The following is a 23,214-nucleotide window of genomic DNA, read 5'->3' on the forward strand; positions in this document are numbered from 1 at the left end:
ACCAATTCAGAGAAAAGTCGATAACCATAAGATGGCTTTTCAACTGTTGTGAATAGATATTGTTCATAATCTGGGCATTAAGAGTCATAATTTCACGAAAGATAAAAGAACAAATATGTTTACCAACAAGTAGCTCAAAGCTCCACAAAAGCTAAATACATTGCAACAACAATGGCCTCTCGAGAAGCAATTTGGCTAAGGAAGTTACTTGTGGGATTATTTGGGCAAGCCATGAATTCTAAAATTGTTCATTGTGATAATCAAAGTTCCATCAAACTTTCGGTGAATCCAATTTTTCATGACGAGTCCAAGCATATTGAAATTCCTTACCATTATGTAAGAGATATGGTAGATAGGAATTCTGTAAAATTAGAATACATTTGCACTATAGATCAGACAGCAAACATACTCACCAAACCTCTATCTAGAGTGAAGATAGGCCACTTCAGGAGAAGACTTTGTATGGTTGAATTGTAATCCATTTGTATTCTTTAAATTATTAATAAATAAAAATTATTTGTCAGGCTATTGACTGTTATGGGCTTCACTATTTGTATTCATTATTCAAGAGATGACGATATCTAAGATAATGAACACTTGTATAAAAGACATTATGAGAAATGGCAATCTCTTAGATAATGTGCTAAACAATAGAGTTCTACTGTAAGATCTAGATGAGTTCAATATCATATTGTGATGTAGACATTGCTATGTCTATAAGTCACAATTTGGATAAAAGAAGAATTTTATTATTCTGCATTCTAGTAGATCTTAACTCAAGATCATGTTGTGATACAAGAATACCAGTATCTATGAGTCACAACTTGGATAAATGAAGAACTTAAATTATTCTTCAAATTTATCTTGTATATTATCATTAGTAACAATAATTTGTCATATCACGAGTTTAGTAATCTGACATTGTATCATGTGTTCTAAGATACCACATGCTAAGAAGATTCTGAGAGATATAGAGTATCAATTCTTGCTTGTTCATCTTTATTGATGTTGCTTGATATGATATCTCTTTTTATGATTATCAAGTTAAGAGGGAGTGTTAAGTTTGTAACAATGATAATCTACAAGTCTAAGTGTGCAAACCACACCTAATCTTCTCCTTCCCAAGTATCATATGAGTGGCATTAAATATAAACCAATACACCTCTTGTGATAGGCCGCGACTTCCAAAGACTGTTTCATATTTAATGCTAAGTTAACACATTGTGTTAGTTGCCGATTAATTATTAATCATTCTTGCAAATTACTGATTTCTGGGAGAGTGTCTATGCTGACTTAGGAAGGGACATGTCCCTTTGTGCAACATGCCCTTTAGGCATGATATTTACGGAGGGTATTGTTGTAGTTTTGAGGACACACATTAATCATTCTTGCAAATTACTGATTTCTAGGAGTGTCTGTGCCGACTTAGGAAGGGACATGTCCCTTTGTGCAACATGCCCTTTAGGCATGATATTTACAGAGGGTATTGTTGTTGTTTTGAGGACACACATACATCAAGTCTGCTCCCTCAAGCAACAATATCCAATTGATCTATTGCAGAGATAAAATAACTTTCAACTCAAGATAAAAGAAAACAACTCTTTCATAATTCAGTTTATAAAGAAGTTCATTTTCAGCAATCAAGGATAGATTACAAGTCTGATAAAAAGGTACAGAATTTGTAGAAACTTTACAATGTTTATTTTGACCATAAGATATTGGCAATTGGCAGGGTTTATAATTTTTAATCATAAGATATTGACAATTGATCATATCATTTATATTTGTGGCAACCTTGAAACAATAATTAGTTAGTCATTTTGTCAATTCTAACTATTGTTAGTTATTAATTACTGACTTCAATGATTTCCTAAGAGTCAAAGTGGTAGAGCAAGGGAATGTCAAATGCTCACACAATTGAGTACATAAAAAATCTAAGATGCATTAAATTCACATGGTTCTATGATGGTTTCGGTGTGGGTTCAGTATCCCTCGTTAATCACAGTCCACCTCTCCTTTGACGGCACTGTTTCCATGGCTCCAGAGAAAGTGCCCCCAAATGATTGATTCTCACTCACTTTCTCTATGTTAGCTGAACATGTAATTACGTTATATTAATTATATTTTTAAAGATTCGATTAACAAATTGGAAGGAATTGAATTGATTTATATAACTTTCCACAATGATTCGAGTCTTTTATGTAGCAGGCAATTGAAATAGAATGTCTCAAGGATTATCCGATCATCAACCTTGAGGATGCGATCCCGAGAAACTTCAATAGCCTTGCAACATTAACCTCAAACATTATTGTTGCAACCACGTTTACTTTTAAATATAGGAGATAAACAACTCAAAAGTGGGATTTACAAAAGGTTAAAATTTTGTTCTTCGATAACCACAAAAAATAGAATTTACATATCTATAAACCGGTCTGCAGAACACAAGACAACAAGACTGGACCTAGACCAATTTTGCCCAACCCTATGCTGTGAACACGCTACAAAAATCTTTTTCAACTTTTATACAATGGACATCATAAATGCGTAAATATTACATTCTGGGGAGGGCAATGTTGCCTCCCAACAATTTCAAATACCGTGTATACATATCTAAAACTAAAAAGAATGCTATAATTGGATCCGAATGCACCCCTAACCTTTAGGTGGCGAAAGCAAGCTGCCGAGGAATCTGCCTTGTACTTGTACGCAGCACAAGAGAGCTGCATCTACAAGGAAACAATATTATTGACAAAGCTTGCAGAAGCTGTAGAAACTTTCATAGGCAAACAAAGCAGGGCTTAGAAGAAATTTTTCTTCTGTACAACTTTTCTTTGAGGATCCGCCCTTGCAGACCACAATAAATAAAGCCTTCCAGGGGAAGCTATAATCAAAAACCAGATAATTACATAAGAATTATATCCCCTACGGTAAACAAAAAATGAATCAATGAGCTTGGTGGAATTCATTCTCCTCACAGCTATAAATGGCTGCTCTGAGACAAGAATATGCTAAAAGTACAAATGACATCACCGGTGAACTGACAATTATGCCAATCGGGGAACGGAAAAAATGAGAAAGTGAAACATCCCACGCTAATCAGCATTAGTTAACAAAAACTGAAATGCCGAGTTATCAAGAAGCTGAGGAGGAGGATTGATATCTGATAAATCTGTCTCTCGCATTGACTTCGATATGTCCTCCACAGAAAACGGTATGCTGCAGTACAAAACAGTAACTGTCAATTTTCTGCAATAGTTGTTGAAGAACCAAATGCTAACTCTGAACAGCCTCAAAAGAAAAACGTTTTGCCAAAACTGTTGACAATGACATTGATTTGCTCTTAAATCTTACCTTGAGTCATCATCCAACAAGAAAGAATTTCCTAGAGAGCTATTTGAATCTTCAGTCATCAATACTCTCATGTTAGCAATAACCTGTAAAATATCCATCACTAATGACTATTAGAACTAACATGTAAATTCAAGCATGCAATTGTATCACAAGATGAGTAAAGAAACATTACAAACATCTATGTCCACATTACTTACATCTGGACTCAGACTGTGAGTGCCATACTTGTCATCCCAGTACATGGTACTGATTCTATATAGTTGTTGAATGCTCAAGACCTGAGAAGCAATTTTTTTAAAAACAAGAAAATGAGGAAAATAGTAAACAACCTAGATAATGAAGCAAGAGATGGGAGAAAAAACACCCACTGACCGGACAAAGATCATGAGTAACTTCATCGAGGGATTTCTTTGGTTTCTGATGAATAACCTGAAGGATACAGCACATTCAAACATCAAATTAAAATTGTTGGCACCAATGTGTCAACCCTATTAATTAAGGCTGTATGTTAATAAGGATCTATCTATGCTGAGTTAAAAATATGTAAATAAAATTTAAAATATAATGGTGCATATGCCTAGTAATGATCAACTATTTAAATTATTTTTGAAAGTAATTACACATGACGCTAGAATTTATGGGAAAACAAGGTCCAAAATATTCCCATAAACATTTAACCCTTAATGCTTACCAGAAATCCCACTGCTTGTCTGATATGCAACAGTTTATCCCAGGCAGAACCAGCATACTGCAGTGTTAAAAACTTTCAACATTCAGCAAGGTATGACAAGTCCAAAAATATAAAATAAAATACAATACACCAGATCAAGCCAACATTCAAAGTGGAAGTAAATTTGCAAGCAAACCTCTTCTGTTGCTTCACAGCACCAAAGCTCCAGATCAGCTAATCCTGCTTTAACATACTCTCCATTGCTGAAGGAGCAGCATTCACGACGTAAAAGAAGGCTGTGGCAAAAATAATGTGATTATAAATATATAAAAATAATGTGATCACTCATTGTTGAATATCAAAATATAACTGTTAAAAAGGCACACTACCTTATAAGACTGTATTCAGTTCAGTATCATAACAATTCCTGTAAAGATATATTCTAACCTGTTGAAAAGTTGTACGTTGATGTATGCAAATATTTGAATGAAGACTTTATTCACCAAAACTGATGACACCTGCAAGATAAACAATTCATGAGCAACATGACCAAATATTCTATGTTCCTATAATATTTTGCTATGTTCATGTACTGAAACATCATATTATTGTTTTCTATTTTCATAAGAAATTAAGATATGCAAGTGCTGAAACATACATAATTTGCCCGCATAGTTTGGAGAAGACTGGTTAGGCCCTTGGTAATGGTTTGCCAATGATTGGGAACCTGTTGTGCACTCGCATTTGCCTGCAATCGAGATGCCTTTACCATAGTTGCCCTTGAAGTCCTTGGAGCCTGAATATATCATACATGATCACTTTTATGTTCAAACAAGATTGAATTATAGTTTGGTAAGAAATAGAAAACTGTTTATAATAACTAAAATGGATTTGGAAGTACATGAAACATATCCATTATCAACCCCAGTTAAACATTTGGAAATTTCTTATTGGAAGAAACATATGATACTACCAAGTTATTTGCCAAATGGTGAGACAAATCCTGATAATGCAATAAAACAAACTTTGGACTAACAGACACACTCATTTAAAAAACAAAAAATTCAAATTATAGTCCAATCTGCCAACCAAGTTACATTCTTTAGAGCTAAGCCCTATCTTTCATTTTTTATCTAGATTTGATTTGATGGCTCCCAAATGTTCTCTGAGAGACAATTTTCTAAATACCTGTATACACAGATTAAGCAAGGTGGCTATATCCTTCTTCAGATTATCACGAATAATCCCATATATCTTCTCCACATAAGCTGTAAGTTGTTGCTTGAATAATAAAGCTGGATATTTTGCCTCCACTTGGCGCACAGCATCTAATCCACCAATACCAAAAGGAAGACCCATAGCTGATGGTGAGGATCGAAAACCCTACAAGACGATATTTTATATGACTTAATTCTACATTATAAATAAATCAACATTAACACTATATCTACCCAGTTTGCTCTAACCTAATAATTAACCTTCTTTAATAATTATGCTAATTTTATTTTGCTTTGCTTATAAATCAAAACCAAAGATGTCTACTGCTTACTTGGGCCATTCTTCCAAGTAAAGTGGAAGTTGACCTTCGCTTCTGGGGAGTTACTCCAGCTGCGCCAGTTGCCTTCAATGTACGTTGTAAGAAGAAAAGCAAAGTTGATGTATTTGACAACCAATAGGCCAAAACGTCATTATTTTCCTGATTCTGCAATAAAAAGCAAAGGAAAAATTGTATAGTACTATAAGAGTTTCATAAAAAGATGAAAGCACACTGGTATATACTTACTATTAAGTAAATATGGATAGAACTCACTACTAACTCATAACATATTTCAAGTAGAACTAGTATAGATATCTTGTATAAATCTAAAGAAATGCCGATAGATATCCACTATAAAATAATAATAATTTAATTTACTACATCTAAAATTATTTATATTTCTTTTATCTCCATTTATTTAGTTTTTTACTAGCTTAAGTTTTTTTTTTTTTTTCTTAAAAAATGGATAATTTATATCTCCAAATATTATAATTTAAAAAAATATTTTATGGTATTTATTAAATTATTTTAAAAAGTATTTTCTATTTATGATAAAATTTAAACTTTTGACATCTTGATGGTTGTCAAACTTAACCTAGAAAAATAAAAGTTAACATTAACACGCTCACACCATCCCCTCCACCCATTCTGCCATTGTAAAATGCCTATCGGCTTTTACTAACTGAAGCTTTTTATTTTAATTTCTTAAAAAATAGATAATTTATATCTCCAAATATTATAATTTTAAACAAATATTTTATGTGGTATGTATTAAATTATTTTTAAAAGTATATTCTATTTATAGTAATTTTGACATCTTGATGATTGTCAAATTTAACCTAAAAGCAGATAAGTTAACATTAACACACTCACACCATCCCCCTCCACCCATTCTGCCATTGTAGAATGCCTATTGGCATTAACTAGGCAATAATAATGTTTTAATGTAATGCACTCTCTGTTGGAATCAAAACGTGATTTTACTGCTCAACTGATAGTATAGTAGGTCATCACAACTAGTACATGGATCTCCAAAAAAAATTATGACTAATATCTTCCAGAAAGAACATCCTGGTCAAATTAAGAACCAAGAAGAGAAGCAAGATTTTCAGAGTTTAAGGAAATGTTTTCTGGAATGATGAGCTTGTGAAAGAAAAGACAAGCCAGATATAATCAACCCTTGAGGTTGATACCTTGTAGAATGCTGAGCTTGTGAAATAAGAGATTGTACGGTTGTCATGACACAGAATTTGAAAAGACCAATGAGCTTGCAAGGAAAAATTAAAAAATGAAACAATCCACTGATAATCAACTGGCATGAAGGTTGTGAATTGCCAACTGGCAACATTAATAAATGCATGCCACAAAGGTCAACCCCAAACGTCTTCTCAACCTAGTTCTTTATTGTAAGTAATGCCATCCAGTCAAGTCTCATTGACAGGAAAAACAATTAATCTTCAAAACAAATAGTGAAAGCATTATTTTCATAAAAAATTCTGTTAACCTCAATAGCAGATCCAATCATCTGAATAATACGATCAAACACACTGGTTCTTTCAGCTTCAAATGACCGCCAATGAAAAAGAGTCTTGTAAATAATGCATGCTGCAACAGGCCTCCCTTGGCTGAAGCCAATATCTTGGGATACACACTTGATAAGTGTGTCTATGCTTTCCTGAATTGGAACAAACAAGATATTAGACTTACAAAATAACTACCTTAAATCCAATTCCATGTTTGATACATGATTATGATTGCAACTCGGTTAAAGCAACTCAAGATTTTTTTAGCCTTCAGGGATTGAAGTGAGTACATGTATATCATTAAGTGGCCTTGGTGGTTTGATCTCTATGTCGTTAAGAGGCCTTGGTGGCTTATTCTCAATTTCAGCAGGTTCCTTGATGATTGGTACTTCACTCACAACAGTATCCTGCAAAAAGTCGTTTTCTTACTCTTTGGTTGTAGCTTGTAAGGATGAGTATATACTATATAACAATGGTCATATCAAAAATTAAAATTAAAATATTAAAGACTAAAAGCTAATAGAAATGACATCAAAAACTCACTTTAACCGTATCAGGTTCATCAAGCTCATGATAGCCATTTTCTAGAGTCTGCCAGAAAAGAGAATAAATAAAATGTTAAAAAATTGAGGTGCAATCGCATTCAATTCTTAAAAGGGACCAATAAAAGAAAGACCCCAACAATGTGTGATAATTAATTAAAGTGACAGTCTACCTGAGTTACTGTAGTGATTAAGCGTTCCGAAAAGGCCCTTATAGGTGACTTTACCAATGTTTGCTGACGAATAGCTTTATCCCCAGATTCCGCATTCAAGATTTTCGCTTCAAACCTGTTTATGATTCAAAAACTTCCAGTTAGAAAGGCATAAAATAAAAATATGACTACATCCAAAAATGCAGTTCTTCAGTAGCAAAGAGAGTATTTTGACATTAAAGAAATTTTAAACCTTTGTAATGTATTCTTGAGCTTCTCAATTTCTGACTCTGCCTCCTTGGCCTTTCTAAGCCGTTCCTCACTCAGCTTTTGAGACTCAACATATTTCTTCTCAACTTCTTCTGCTTTTTTCTCAGCCTCGTCTGCTTTTTTCTCAAGTGAGCTAATCAAAACCTGCACAATGAATAACAGAAATTGTCCAACATATACTCAAATAGTTAAACAAATTCTCTAAAAGTTTTGTATCAAACCAACAGGACTGCTTTTGTGCAATATTCACCATTCAAAAGCATCACTTTAATGTCAAACACCCAAAGATGTGAATTTTCTACTCTACAATTGAACATTTCAATCTAGCCAGATGTATACTGCAGCTATATTCTCATAGTTTCACAAAGAATTAGGATCACCTTTAGCTTTTCATTTTCACTGGTAAGACTCTCAAGCTTTGCAGTGTCTACGACAACTGGAGTCTCTAAGACAGACTTAGCCTGCTCCAGAGCTTTTTTCGCTGCCTCTCTCTCCTTTTCTAACAAGATATTGGCTTCTCTAACCTGTGATTCCATCTCCTGTAGAGCAGATTGCAGTTTTGCGGTCTCTTGTGATTTTGACTCTTCCAAATCAGCCTACAAGAAAAGAGATTTGAATATGATCAAACAGCAAGCTCACAAGACAAAGCATTTCTCATGTGAGCATCTGTCTTAGGCAGTAAACACGACCTGTGCAACAAACTTTAGTCCTAGATTTAGTCACCAACTAATTTTTTACCACCTCGATCAATTCAAATGAGACCTTAGAAATGGTTTAAAGCGAAACAACACAAATACAAGATGAATCTGAATACTTGAAATACCAAATTGAAAAGAATATTAAAACTTTGTCAGCCACACGGATATTCTTTCTGAGAAACTTGTTTTGTTTGTGCAGACAATCTCACACAGAGGAATCTTTACCCTTATGCGCTTCTCCAGTTGCAAGCGCCACGTAAGCTCCTCTACTTGTTTCTCCAACTTGGTTTTTGCCGCTTGCAGTGCACCAGTCTCCCTAGCAGCCTGAATAGGAAGTTGGGTATTGGTTATAAACAAAGATGTTAACCCAAATTTATCTTGTAGATAAATTGTAGGAAGTAGAGGTCTATTAATAGCTTCAAAATTTGATGTTATTTCACCGATTGCAAATATTTCAGCACTCCACAATACTATTGTTACCATGAAATCTAACTTCTCGGCATGAGAAACTTTTATGAGAACAAGAGAGGATAACATTATAAACATGTAAGAATTCTAAAATGTTTTATTAATGTCTCAATAATTTTATTTTTGTTCTTTTCGTTCTTCCACTTGTCACAGAAGCATACATGTCCTCGTGAAAGGAAAGATTCGGGACTCACCATCTTAAGTTTTTTGAGCTCCTTCCGTCCGGCCCTTCCTCTCCAAGCACACTGGAATGTTAAGGCTGCCAACTTTAACTTGTTATAGTATGTTCGAGCTTTATATGCACGCCATTCCATCTGGAGGCCAGAAAACATAAAAGGTCAATTGTTAGTTCTCATTTTAATGGCATTTTCTTTCCTGAAGGCTCTTTCATTAATTACATGCTAATGACTTGAACCATACATTGTTAAAGATCCAAAATTGAAAAAATACATTAAAACAAGCTCAAGTGATAAAACACACTTTACATCACCCACTTGCCAAAGTGGCGAAAGAAAATACCTGTATAATAATTGAAGCTTTAGTTTGAGACCTAAAGCGAAATTCATTGCGAGCAGCCATTGCACGTAAACCGGCTTGAATGACAATGGCTGACAATCGCAACTGTGTGTAAGCCTTGTGAGCTTGATATCTGCGGGCATATTTTTGTATTCGAATTGCAGCGGCCTCCCTCCTCATGTTTTTAAAGCACTCACGAGCTTGGTTACCTGCAAACAGTAAAATGCTAAAACATGTTGAAAAAGAAAATTTTTCTTGCTTGACAAAATTACAATTGTCTAGCCCATAAATTTACGTAGCATATAAAGTACAATAATCCACAGGCATTGAGAAACAGATTTTGCAAGTCGCAACCAAAAAAATCACATTCAGTATAACTTTCCACCAGTAGACCTACATATTCATGAAGAAAAATACCTCTCCATAGAGACTGCAAATTAATGGCTGCATTGCGCAAAGCAAGAAATTCTTTTCGAGCAAGATGTGACCGGAATTTCTGCTGGATAATTTTTGCTGATTTTCCTAATACTTCAGTTCTTCGAGCATCCAATTCTGCCATTTGCCCAGCTCTCAGGAAAATTTTTGTTTTCCCTATCTGAATAGTTCCAAAAAATATGTGGATTAACAAATCTAGAAATCAAAAATGATGAAAGCACATCTCCTCATTTCAGAGAGAATTGTTATTAGAAATAACTTGTTCATTTTCCCAGTTGAATAGTAATCACGATGGAGGGCAAGTTCTTACTATGTCAAAGAAATTTTCATCCTCATACAGTAACCAAGATATAAAGTAAAGGTAGTTTTAGCCAAAATCCCCTTAATGGGAATATTTTTTAATTTACCTCATGCAATATTCAATGACATGCAATTCTAACCCTTCTTGGAATAAAACTATTAACCTCATTTCTGGAACACACAAGTTTGCAACGTTAGGCAAACTCGGGGATTGCTTTTCCATTTCACTTTGAGATTGTTCAGGAAATTTGTTACTTGATAGGATCAAGTTCAAATTTCAAGAAGGTGCAGTGTGTGGTGAAATCCTACTGACATTGTACAGAAATAGAACATCATGGTATGATGTATTAAGAAGGCCAGCCATGTAAGGTTTCAGATGTGAATATTGAGTCAGGACCGAAGATAAATATTGCATACATCAAGCATTTGACAAGAGTCATTACAACAAGATTGGAAGACAGAGAGAATCATAACCCTGTATACCAGAAGGAAAAAGTGTCAAATTCTTTTAGTGAAGAGGTCAGACTAGGATTTTTTTCAACTGGTTCCAAAGAGCATTTTTTACAATGCATAAGGATGTGACTACATAAGAATTGCAATCCCGGTGTGGGCTGTCAGGTCAATGTTGGCACTATGTAAGCTTTATAACTTATTTTGCTAGGAATCTGCTTGCTGCCAGTTCTGTATTCTGTGAGGGAAAAAGTTCTCTAGTGATTAACTGAGTAAGTGCTTAACTTAGAAGTGCACAAGGCATTTAAGGATAGCTGTCCGGTGGCATCAGCAGCAAAGAACAGTATGTAAATCATAAATGAAGGGGAAAATAATTCAAATGATTAACAGGGTTAGGCTGTTTGAACAATCTTATATATCAGCAGTTGTCAACTTAGAGTGCAAGGGGCATATGAATTAGAAATTTAAGTCAAGAAAAATGTTAGTGGAAAAGTGTTGAAATAAGATAAGCCACCATATAATGTGATATTTTACACTAACCAAATACAATTTTACAATTTAACATGTAATATAATTTTTGCAAGACGAGCAAAAGGAACAAAAGCTTTGACATATGCTGACATACAATTCAACATACCTGATAGCCTTGGAGACCCACTTTCTCCAGTAAAATTTTATTTGCAGTCTTCTCATCATAGCTACAATATGTGATCAATAGGACTAAAAATTAGAAACTGATATCGTAGTAACAATTATCTTAATTGAGCAATATATCAAATTTCAAGATGCCAAGCTTTTCTAAGAAAGCAATGTTGCAGAATATGAAAGCATACTTTACGTCTAAGGCTTCGGGGGCAAGAATACCAAAACGGTCAAGAAACTCATCAAATGTTCGTCTTGTAGGGTACCCCGCACAGCTGATTCTAATTGCCTCCATGACACCCTGCAATACAGTTGAAGCATAACATCTGATGAAAATTTTATGTGTATCTTAATGATTGAACCTGGAAATCTCATTAGTCATTAAAAAAGGAAATATGCCTGCTTTCTAACTACCAGCAAACACAAATAAATGGCAAAAAATGTAATACCCCACAACGCAGCTGTTGTAGAACATTGTGGTTCTCAAAAATGCCTGGCTTTAGAACACTGTTTGGTTTCACACATCGTATGTAGTGAGGCTCTGTTGAGCTCAGTGTCTCTAGGAGAGATTGCAGTTGTTGCTGCACACCAAAAAGTGAATAACTCAGTTATTCCAAAGATTATTCATGACAACAAAATTACAGGTGCAATCAGTATCTTATCACAAATTCCAAAAAATGGAAATTTCAAGGGGGCACATATGATAGCACGCAAAAGAAAACAAAGTCAAATAATTAAAATTTTAAAAACACAAAAGTCTTAAGGAAGAAAGGTGCATTGTATCACCAGTATACAAGCAAACATCGACCCTACCTTAAAACGTGTACCAATGGAGGAGAATTTTGATGATTTAGAAGATTCCTCAGGCAGAGCAGGAAAGAGACTTGCAACAAAGGTACATTTTGAAGAACTTAACAGATCTTGATGCTCTGCAACAACATAATCTTTGTTCTTGTCAAGGAACAAATCAGTCTGGTATGTAACCTGTCAGATCCATAAGACAGAAGAGATGAGCATTACTGTGATACAAATGCTAGGCTTGTGAAATTAAGGTTTTATATATATAAGTAGAAAGAATCAGTTTCTCACATCACCAGCATAGTGACAAATTGTGAAGTCAGTACGAGAAAGTTTCGGTTTGCTGAATCGCTTATTGTTCTTGTAAGTTTGGTAAAGCTTTTGTGCAAAGGTCTCATGGGTTGATCTTGGAAACATACTGCAAAGCCAAAAGAAAGATAACATATTAGTGACAACTTTCTTCACATGTCCCTATCACAGAAAAATTTCAAGCATTGGCCTCAATCTCTTTGTAACAGTAATCATGCATCAACATATCCTACTCATGAACTGACATGAAAACAGAACATCTAAAACCAATGCAAGACTCTCTCTATTTGCTGAAACAAAAATGAACCTTCCTTGGATGATCTCATTCTAATCAAACAAAATATATTATCATATTTAAAAAATTTAAAAAAGTGACTTCTATTCATCATCAGTAATTAATGGTAGCATATGTCTTAACTTCAGTCCATCTTAATTTTCAATTCTCCTATTATATCCCCTTTACAATTTTCAAATTCTCATGAACTGACATGAAAACAGAACATCTAAAACCAATGCAAGACTCTCTCTATTTGCTGAAACAAAAAAGAGCTTTCCTTGGATGATCTCATTCTAATCAAGCAAAATATATTATCATATTTAAAATTTAAAAAAAAGGACTTGTATTTACCATCATCAATTAACTGTAGCATATGTCTTTACTTCAGTCCATCTTAATTTTCAATTCTCCTATTATATCCCCTTTTATTATCTAACTGGTCACAAAACTCCCTATTTGTTTGAACTTTGAAGTATGATTTCATCACCTCATTGTTGTAAATATTAATTAATTGATCACCAATCCAAGCCTTCCTTTTATCCCTATTTTGTTGAGTTAATCATGGCCTAATCTTTTTTTCATAGCTGAAGTCCAAGATTTACTCTCATTGTTATTCAACTTCCATTGATGCCTGTAAGATTCCTATTTTGTTTAACAGCTGCATTATAACTTACCATTCATTATATCCCGTCCTCATATCTAAAACAAATGTCACTATTATTTTCTTCGCATTCACTATATCTTATTCACATAGTTATGGAAATGCCACTCTTATTCTGAAACAAGTATTAAAAACAGTCCACTGACAGATCTATGAATTAAAAAACAAAGTTCAGAGGAAACTAGCATATCATATGATGTCAAAAATTGTATGAACAACGGTCTCATAAACATACCAGGCTTCATCCAGAAGAGCTACAATTCCCCCTGGTTTCTGCATATACAAAATACAGTTGTATTAAGATCCTGGCCCTCAATTTCAAAAGTTTGTGCTCTAATAAATGTCAATTTCCGACAAAGCACTACAAGTTAAATTGAGAAAGGGATCATTCATTCTAAAATGTGTAGCCCATAAGATACTCAATTCTATAGAAAAAAAATAGTATTTGAAGCTATGAATAAGTGTTAACCACTGATTTACCTATAACCAGGATGTTTATTGAGAACCTTAATTAAAATGATATATTGTCTGTACGTTTAACTATGCAATTTGCATCTAAATCTAACCAGCAAAGAAAATGGATATCCAAAAAGACCTTTTCAATCAGATCCAAAACATCTTGATTGTCAACAAATTCAATGTAGCTCCAATCAATTTCTTCTCTTGTGTATTCATCCTGTTCCATCTTAAAGACATGCTGCACAGCATATACAAAAATCCATAGAAAAAATAAATATCATACGCAACAAAGCAATATTAAAATAGTTAAGCAAATATACCCTGAGCAAAAACAAAATGCAAAAAAAATATATTTCTTTCAAAAATAATGATAATTTAATAGATATGGAACTTTCTGACCTGATTGAAGTGCTGTTGTAGCTTCTCATTTGTAAGATTAATACAGAACTGTTCAAAACTGCAATGAAGAAAAAAATAGGTTTTCCTTAGCTCACCTAAGAGCTCTATATAATATGTAAACATTTCATATTATGAAAGCTTTCAAATATAGCTCGCTAAATTGCAGTGACTATAGCTAGAAGGCATGATTTAAAACATGCAGTCTTGATGTCTATAAATAAAACATACCTGTTATTCTTGAAACTTTCAAAACCATAAATATCAAGAACACCAATTAGGGTCTTTGAATTAGGGTCCTGGCCAATCGAATTATTTATTTTATTTACCAGCCTGTATCCAATACAAATCAAATTATCTTAAGAAAAGCCCATAGAACAATATACATTCTACAAAAACAAAGAAATATGCTTCACTCTCCAAATATATTCTTCTTTGAGATCTTGCCCTAAGTAACACAATACTCACAAATGGTACATCATACCAGTCAAATAATCGTGAGTATACTGTTTTTGCCAATGCATCTCGGCTGGTAACTGCAGCAACTGGGTCAAGAGATTTTGTAATGCTTTCATCTCGAGTCACAATGACACGTTTACAAAGAGAGTCTTCCAGACCATTAACATCACACCTAAGATAATATATAATGTGGTTCACTACAACAAATCAGTACACAGACAAGGTTGAAAGGGCACTATAGCAACATATTTAGAACCAGTAAAACATCCAAATCAGCGTTAAAGAAAGGAATCATACATGAATAACTCCGCTGCCATCTTAAGATGAAACATAGCTGTCTCATCTTTTGGCTTAGAAGAATCGCTATCCTTCCCCTTAGTAAAATCAACATTACCTAAATGGAGAATAGCTGCCACAACTCGAAATATTGCATCCTGCAAATATTAAGTAATTGAGAAAAACTGTAAACATAAAAAATCAAGTTTAAAAAGATGGAACCATTTTAATTTTTCATTCTACAAAATGTCATACTTGTTCTTCAGTACTGATTCCAACAACTTCCATTGCTCTTCGTGTTGCAAGGTACTCCTCCCTTTCATTAACTCCATCAAGTTGATAACAATTGGACTGGTTCAAATAATGAAATGAACTTGGATGTCCCAACTTATATTTTTCAGTTTCCTGATATAAGAAATGAAATAAAATTTAAAAAAATGGATCTGCTACTGTTAGCATTCTGCAATTTCAAATCGAACATATATGGATTCAGAATACAAATAGAAAATAGGCAATGAACCTATTTCAACAGTCAATTATAGTCACAATACCAAAAAAGCATGATGCTGCATACCTCTGGGGGTGCAGCACAGAGAAGGTAGAAACAATGATAGTTTCTCTCCGGATCTGAAATTTGGCAAACACGAGACCTTTCTAGTAGGTATGTTCTAACAGCAGCTCCTGATATTCTTCCATTTTTGTCAAATTGTAGCTCAACAAATTTACCAAAACGACTGCACAAAATATGCTTCTTAGTCAGAAAAAAAATATAAGAACAAATTGCACTCTTGACATTCCAAAAGCTAAGCAAAACCCCCAAATTAACAACTCGAGTTCTAGAAACTCCTTATATTCAATTTCCTTCTATTATACATGCAATGGTCAATCTTAAAATGAAAAAAGAATTAACCTGGAATTGTTATTTCTGACAGTTTTTGCATTCCCAAAGGCTTCTAGAACAGGATTTGACTGCAAAGAAGTAAATAAAACAGAAATCAGATAATGACCACATACAACAATGAAGACATATGGTATTAGAATATTGAGATCACAACAACAAATGCCACAGTGATTCCATTCATAACCAAATTGCCCATTATTTCTTACTTCTAGCACTTGCTGCTCCACTGATCTCCCCTCAGTTGCTGCTCGGCCTCCCATATAAGCAAGATAACGCATAAGCATTTTGGTGGATTCTGTTTTACCTGCCCCACTTTCTCCACTCACTAGGATGGACTGACTTATCCCCTCATTGATCATCACCCTGTATTTATAAAATGTTTAAATGGATGTATGAAACAGAGCCTCTCTGACACAAAACACAGCTTCAATCAGATAATTGGATTGGCTTACCTGTATGCAGCATCTGCCACAGCAAACACGTGTGGACTTAACTCTCCGAATGTTGCCCCTTTGTATTGTTCCATCATTTGACTGTCATACAAGTGAGGAAGTCTTCTAAAAGGATTGATGGCAATTAATATACTCCCAGTGTAGGTCTGCCAGATACAACATAATGTCATCATAGAATGTTGCTCTTAGTAACAGTGTTCTGTTGTTTATTTAAAAGCATATGTATTGCACTTTAACTAAGACAAAAATGTAGAACAGTGTCATAAATGAAGAACAAACAGATGCAGAGCTATCTTAATATAGTTAAATAATAGTAATATAAATAATTCAAAGAAAACCCTGGCAACTTACATATATTTCATTTAGTTCATATCTAGATGCCAAATTTTGTAGAACTCCTGGTTCATGTAAATAAGCAAGTTTTGTCATATCATCCACTCCGCCTGGCAATGTTTCACAATCCTTTGGATATACATTTGAAAAGTTTACAGTCACCTGCACACAAGCAAAAGCTTCTTATTTGAATCTCCAGAACTAGAAGACCAGGATATGATTACCAACCACAACCCCAGCAATTTCACTCTGACAGTAATAAGCAGTGAGATATTGCATCATTCCCTAAGCATGAGTGTACCATAGCTTCTCTGAAAAAGAAGCTTTTTAACCATTGACCAAAAAGCAAGAATAAACAATCCAGAAAGAAACACTGGAAATAATATTCCTAGACATAAGCCATTGGTTTTCGTACAAACCTATTGCCATTGGTAGGATTTTGCTAAACAGATTGTAAACAGTCGTAATAAATTAAAAAAGAAATCTAAAGAGATTGTCATTCAAAATAAAACTGTTTACTTACCAACTTTCCATCAACCGTCTGAACTTTAACCTGCTGACCTTTGATCTCCAGGACTTCTCCATCGATCCAGGCCACTTCAGAATCTTCCACCCATACTTGAGAACCTACAAGAATGTTTACAGGAGCCGCCTGTATTCAACCAAAAAGAGCAAGATTGTTATGACCACATCATAAAGCCCATGTGAAAATTTTCAAAACTACTCTTCAATGGCATGAGTAAGCATTGATTGCCAGCATTTATGCCATAGAATGATGTTAATCAATAGAACTGAGAATTCTCATAATGCAAGATGGCATTGCTAGTGAGACAAAACAAGGGTTGCCTGGTCTACGTTTATCCCTTAAAATGATGCTATTTGATAGAACTCAGCATGCCCACAATTCAAGATGGCATTGCTAGCAAGACACTGAATTATCTGTAAGATTTTCTGTTATCTGCATAACCTTACATGAATTTGGTCACACAATTTTCTACATTGAGCTGATAAGAGATATTGCTACAAAGCCTTACAGATATTTGATGCCAGAAATATAAACTCAGTCAAATGAACATTATTATGAAGCTAAAGTTATCACTTCTTGGAGTTAAAAAATATTCCTTTCCCAAGTACAAAAACAGCATACATATTTTAAAAAAATTCATAGGAAAACAACTCTTGAGATCCTATTTATTGAACTTGAAGACAATCAAGACATGATAACGTTAGTTGTAAGTAGAAAGACTTCAGCAACTAGTGTTGCAAGCAATTTGATGACTAAACAGAGCAAATTTGGATGTGGCGAGTGAGATCAACCTCGGCAAGGCAAGAAAAGCAACCATAGCTAATCTTCTCATAAAGAAGAAACCCTTTGGGTAAAGGATGTGAGAAAACAAAAGGTTGCGGTTATATATAGTAGGCTATTATACAGAAGTAAGTGGACTGGAAAGAATAGGATTCTAAAACAGGCCGTAGAACAAAGCCACCTACCACAACTCTATATTGTCCTTTTCCTCTTGCTATTGTAGGACACTAATGTAGAATTAGATGCTACCCACGTACTTCAACATTTTTATAAGGGCACTTCTTTGATTCCTTCCCGCCTGGAACATGCTACACTAGACCTTTAATCAGGTCATTTATTACAAAAATTATGTATGAGTTACTGAAAATGGACTTGGAACACAAGGTGGCGACAGTGCTGCAACCTCTATCGGAACAGAATCATGTACCTTAGAATTTTATATTATAGTTAAAAACTTGCGGCTTATTGTTACAATGCTCACAGTATGTCCAATCTATTTACTGTCATTTACTACCTCAATCAAAATATTGGAGAACTATACTAGTATTTACAAATTTAAAAGTCATTAGTCGGTTGACAACATGACCTTGATGATGCCATGTCAGTCCTTCAAGTCTAAATCAAGAAGTGAAACTATAGGTGTTTACGAGATTTCTGGTACACAAATTATGTCTCTCTCTACAATGAAGAATAGAAAGCATCTACTCAAAAAAAAAAATTATCATTACATATAAGAACATATTAATATATGAATTTTCCTCCTGAAATTTGACATTTTCAGTTTTCCCAAATAGCTTTCTGAAAAAAGTTTAGTACGGATAGGCTGCTATTTTGACTTCACAAAATATTGAGAATATCTCGCCAAATAAACTTCAGTAGATAGAAGGCACATCTCACAAATCCCTGAAAGCTCTACAAATTGCATTATTTCACAACTTAATGTGCCATAACTAAATTTTAAGGACCTATGTGACAGTAAAACTTTGCTTGATCATGAATTCGTGCAGTAAAATTCCCATGTTTCAACGTGTTACCAATAAAATTAAAGTACAACTACGTGTAATTTAATATTAATTAGCACTATCCTAGAATAATCTCATCTTTCAATTGACATCCATGCTAGTGCAAACACCGTGGCATTATGCAGACATCAGTCTTTTAGATCAGATTGTACTTGGTCTTTTAGGTCAGATTATATAAATCATTTAAGGTGAATTCTTCCAGACCACTGTATTCACTATGTTATCTGAAAGTAGGTCCTGTAATAGGGCCCGAATTTCAGACCTTGAATCACCTACACAGTTTGATCTGTCAAAATGTTGCATATGGATGCACTATGAAATAACTGCTCTCCAGTCCAAAACTCTCAAGACTATAATATTTGTTAAGCTAAAGAGATTCTTCTTGTGGTTAGAAGCAATCCCCATATTATTGGAATTGACAACCAGTCCAAACCCTCTGCCTTTGCATATCTTTGTAGTTGAGCTTTGAGCTTGGACATCCTAATAAGAATGGGTTAGCATTTTTGCCAGAGCTATGTTGTTTCTCTTTCTCCAATTTCGATGGGCTAAATAAATAGTTGATTGTTATGAGCTGGACCAAATATAGAAGAATGCACAATGTATGTCCAAAGCACGATCCTAAAAGTTTAAAACATCGCAGGAGATTCAAACACAAACTATCTCAAATTTTAAACATAAATTTCTACACCCCGTTGTATAATTAATATTGCACCTGGGTTTACTGTGTATGTTTTCTCTCTACCTAGAAAATCGAATGCAATTTTACTTACCTCCATTTTCTCAAACTCACCAACAGACGTCACTCCCAATATTTTTGCATACACAGTGTGCATGCTATGCTTGATTCAACATTTCCACTGAATTAATTTTTGCGGCCAACAAAAACTAACGATAAAGTTGACACAAGACTCTCTGGAACCGGAACAGAAACATTATGTAAGCAATTGCAATTTTGGTATTGCACAATTTTCATTCATCAGGATCGGATTCTTACGATGGATAAAGTAGGGTGATTCGAAAGAGAAACATCCATCTATCAAACCATAAACAAGTAAGAGGTAATGTCAAAGCCGATTTGAGTGATCATTATGGACAGTGTAGGCTTGCGACATTGATCTTCGATGGCCAAAGTAGGGTGATTCGAAAGTAAAACATCCATCTATCAAACCATAAATATGTAACAGGTGCTGGCAAATGCTATTTAAGTAATCATCATGGACAGTGTAAGGCGCATGACATTGATCTTCAAATTTATTTATTTTCAGATACCATGTAATGGGATCAATTGTATGCGGTACTCAAAAATCCAAGTAATTCCTTAAACACTGTACTCCAACTGAAGTATGCCAAAAAGGAAATTGATCCCTTTGAATCAAAGCCGTTCCTTCAACTCGACTCCAAAACAATTAAAGAATGAATGTCTGGGTAGCAAGGAATGTAGACAATGCATTTCAAGACAAATTAATTTAGATGTAGTAACTAGATTTTGAAAAGGGAAAAATACAGCTCGGTTGAGCGAAAAAAATAGAGATACCCAAAAAAAAATAGAGAATATGATAATCGCAGTAAATTCAAGATTTCGATGGACGCTATATTTCAAAACTCAGATCTTTTAAGTTTCTGAATGTAATAATTTTTCAGGTTTTGCAATGTTTTGAGGAGACTTCTGTAAAGCTACATTATGAGAATTTCAAAAAATGTCCATGGCAATCCGTCAAATGTCGCATTTCAGCGAAATTTAAACAAGAAGAATTCCACGCCGTTCAATAAAACAAAAAAAAATCAGACAAATTTTTTATAATAATCCAAAATAGTGTGGCTTAAATAAATTTAAAGTTTTGTAAAATTATCAAGTTGGGCAACCAGGTCTCCATGGTTGAGAGCACTTCGAATTTTAAAAATATTCGTAAGATAACGTGTTTCAGCTAATTTTTTGAGAAGACGAACTTCATGTTTTTGCAATTAAATAAAACAAAATTACGAGCTTAAACGACAAACGAACGAAGAAAACATAGACAGAGAAACAGAAACCACTACTTACCATTGCAGGAGGCTGTATCGATCCAATGACCTAGCCAGACACCGACAATCAAATTTATCCCAATTTCTTTCAAATTATGCCCAAATGCCTTCAATTTTTTTTCCAAATTCCTTCAAATTTGAGCATAATCCTTCAAAAATTACACGTCCAGCCCTCGCATAATGGATGTTGTATATGTGCGTTAGAATTACAGCTCAGATCGCCCCGCAGAGATATACAGATATGAACTTTCTACACCGCACGGCCAAATGGGAGCGTTCCGCAGCTGAGAGGGGGCCTAACGGCTTGGTAATCTTATGAATTAAGCCCCCGGTTTTATGTAGAAGGAGCTGAAAAAAACTCCTGAAAGCCGAATAAAAATAGTGTCTACAGATCTATATGGCAGGAGAAGGAAAAGCTTTCTTTATTTCTGTAACAAGTATTAACTAAAATTCCTGCAACTTTTTCCAAATCGAGCAAGCCAGGCAGGCAAATGAACCAATGCCGTCCGATCGAAGTCGCCGTCGGAGCGCGCACAATAAATATGCAATGGAAGGAAATGTTCTCCTGGTGTTCTGTGATATTGCCTGTGTTTGGATTAAGACCCTTGTTGTTAGACAAGATCTGACGGCCAGAATGCGAATGGAAAGTGACGGTGGAATCTGGACCGTCTATGAGGTAAAGCTAGTGCCGGATTCTGTGTACGCAAAGAACGGAGCTTTCTGTGCAGGGTTTGTCGTTAATGTTCGCGCGATTTGAGGGGACGAAAGGTATCCGCGACCGTTCGATTCGCTCGGTTTGTCCGAATGTTAATGCCTGTCGGCTGTTAGCTCGATCCAGTGCGACACGTGGACATTGGATGACGTGAACCGTTGGATGAAGAGAAAGGAAACAATCTTGGAGCGAGGGAAACGAGTGTAGAGAGCGACAGCAGAAAAGATAACTCGTACCGTCATTTCGGAGATCTGATGACCTATAATACACTAGATGTATAAACGCAATGGGGGCCCTACGATTAACCAAAAGCGCAAGAAATTTACACAGAGGAGATCTTAAATCTGAGCCGTCGGATTAGATTGATATGCAAGGGATATAAGCGTTTACGCGTTCGACGCTGCTTTTGAATTAGCCCGGGGCTTACGCAAACAATATAATTATAGCAAACCCGCTTTCCACGTGCACGAAGCGATCGGACAGCTAGCACTTGCTGCAATACAAAACATGAGGGGATCGTAACCGTCCGATCTCCAAAAAATTAGTAATTTTCGCCGACGTTTAATGGCGGAATGTGTGGCCATGATATGACACGTTGAGAGGGAATTTGTTGGCTTGTTTGTTTGTAAGGAAAAATAGAATAAAATAGGAAAAAATATTATAAATTGGAAGCTTATATTTGTTGGCGTGTGGTTTCCAACAAAATATTATAGAATAGAACAAAATATAAATAACTTTTAGATTTGTTCTACATTTCAGATATGACTATGTCGTACATGGTGAACGGGCAAGACAAATTTTTTAAGAGTTTACCCTTAACTTGGAAACATCTTGTAGAGTTTGTCTTTTTGGTTGGGGGAAATTATGTCATGTAATAACCACATATGTAAAAGTTGTTTCTTGTCTTTCTTTCTTTTAAGTTTGAAAGTTCTTTTATAATTAAGAAAAAATGTTATTAATATCTAGTAATTGAGTCTAGGGCTAATAATAAATAATTATAATTTATAATGATATTATTTATTAAAAATATTTAGAAGTTCAAATCTATGTTTTTAATTGTTTATGTCATTCAAGGATTTTTTCTTTATTATGTCATCTCTTTTTTTGTTATTGAGAGATCTATTGAGTAGAATTAGATAACATAATACTTTATGAAAATTGTTTATCTTATATTTCGCTTAAATTCCACCCAATGACCTTAGGACATATGTAGTGCATGGGAAAGTCATCTCTATGCACCTCTGAGAAGGGATTGGCATAATTCCAAACTTAGTTGA

The 23,214-nt window shown here is 34.6% G+C and overlaps 1 protein-coding gene across 1 annotated transcript; it reads right to left on the reverse strand.

Annotated features, from left to right (window-relative positions):
• Positions 1 to 2,363: 2,363 nt before the first annotated feature.
• On the reverse strand, positions 2,364 to 21,867 carry LOC149528037 (myosin-17-like). Its single transcript, XM_089811611.1, has 39 exons — positions 21,245 to 21,867; positions 17,399 to 17,527; positions 16,894 to 17,037; positions 16,543 to 16,688; positions 16,297 to 16,453; positions 16,100 to 16,158; positions 15,764 to 15,923; positions 15,445 to 15,594; positions 15,211 to 15,347; positions 14,939 to 15,085; positions 14,686 to 14,787; positions 14,458 to 14,515; positions 14,195 to 14,296; positions 13,835 to 13,872; positions 12,644 to 12,770; positions 12,368 to 12,538; positions 12,004 to 12,135; positions 11,746 to 11,855; positions 11,550 to 11,610; positions 10,145 to 10,322; positions 9,731 to 9,936; positions 9,406 to 9,525; positions 8,969 to 9,067; positions 8,426 to 8,641; positions 8,029 to 8,189; positions 7,797 to 7,911; positions 7,625 to 7,672; positions 7,372 to 7,488; positions 7,063 to 7,233; positions 5,571 to 5,723; positions 5,210 to 5,404; positions 4,680 to 4,817; positions 4,469 to 4,539; positions 4,218 to 4,317; positions 4,043 to 4,099; positions 3,724 to 3,780; positions 3,549 to 3,629; positions 3,352 to 3,434; positions 2,364 to 3,216 (listed from the first exon to the last, which is right to left on the reverse strand). The coding sequence occupies exons 1-39, from the start codon at positions 21,245 to 21,247 to the stop codon at positions 3,093 to 3,095; spliced, it is 4,623 nt and encodes a 1,540-aa protein (XP_089667737.1). The 5' UTR covers positions 21,248 to 21,867; the 3' UTR covers positions 2,364 to 3,092.
• Between the last annotated feature and the right edge of the window lie 1,347 nt (positions 21,868 to 23,214).

This window comes from Cupressus sempervirens, chromosome 11 (genome assembly GCF_028749045.1).
Source record: "Cupressus sempervirens isolate cs-2001-9-10 chromosome 11, ASM2874904v1, whole genome shotgun sequence".
Lineage (NCBI taxonomy): Eukaryota > Viridiplantae > Streptophyta > Pinopsida > Cupressales > Cupressaceae > Cupressus > Cupressus sempervirens.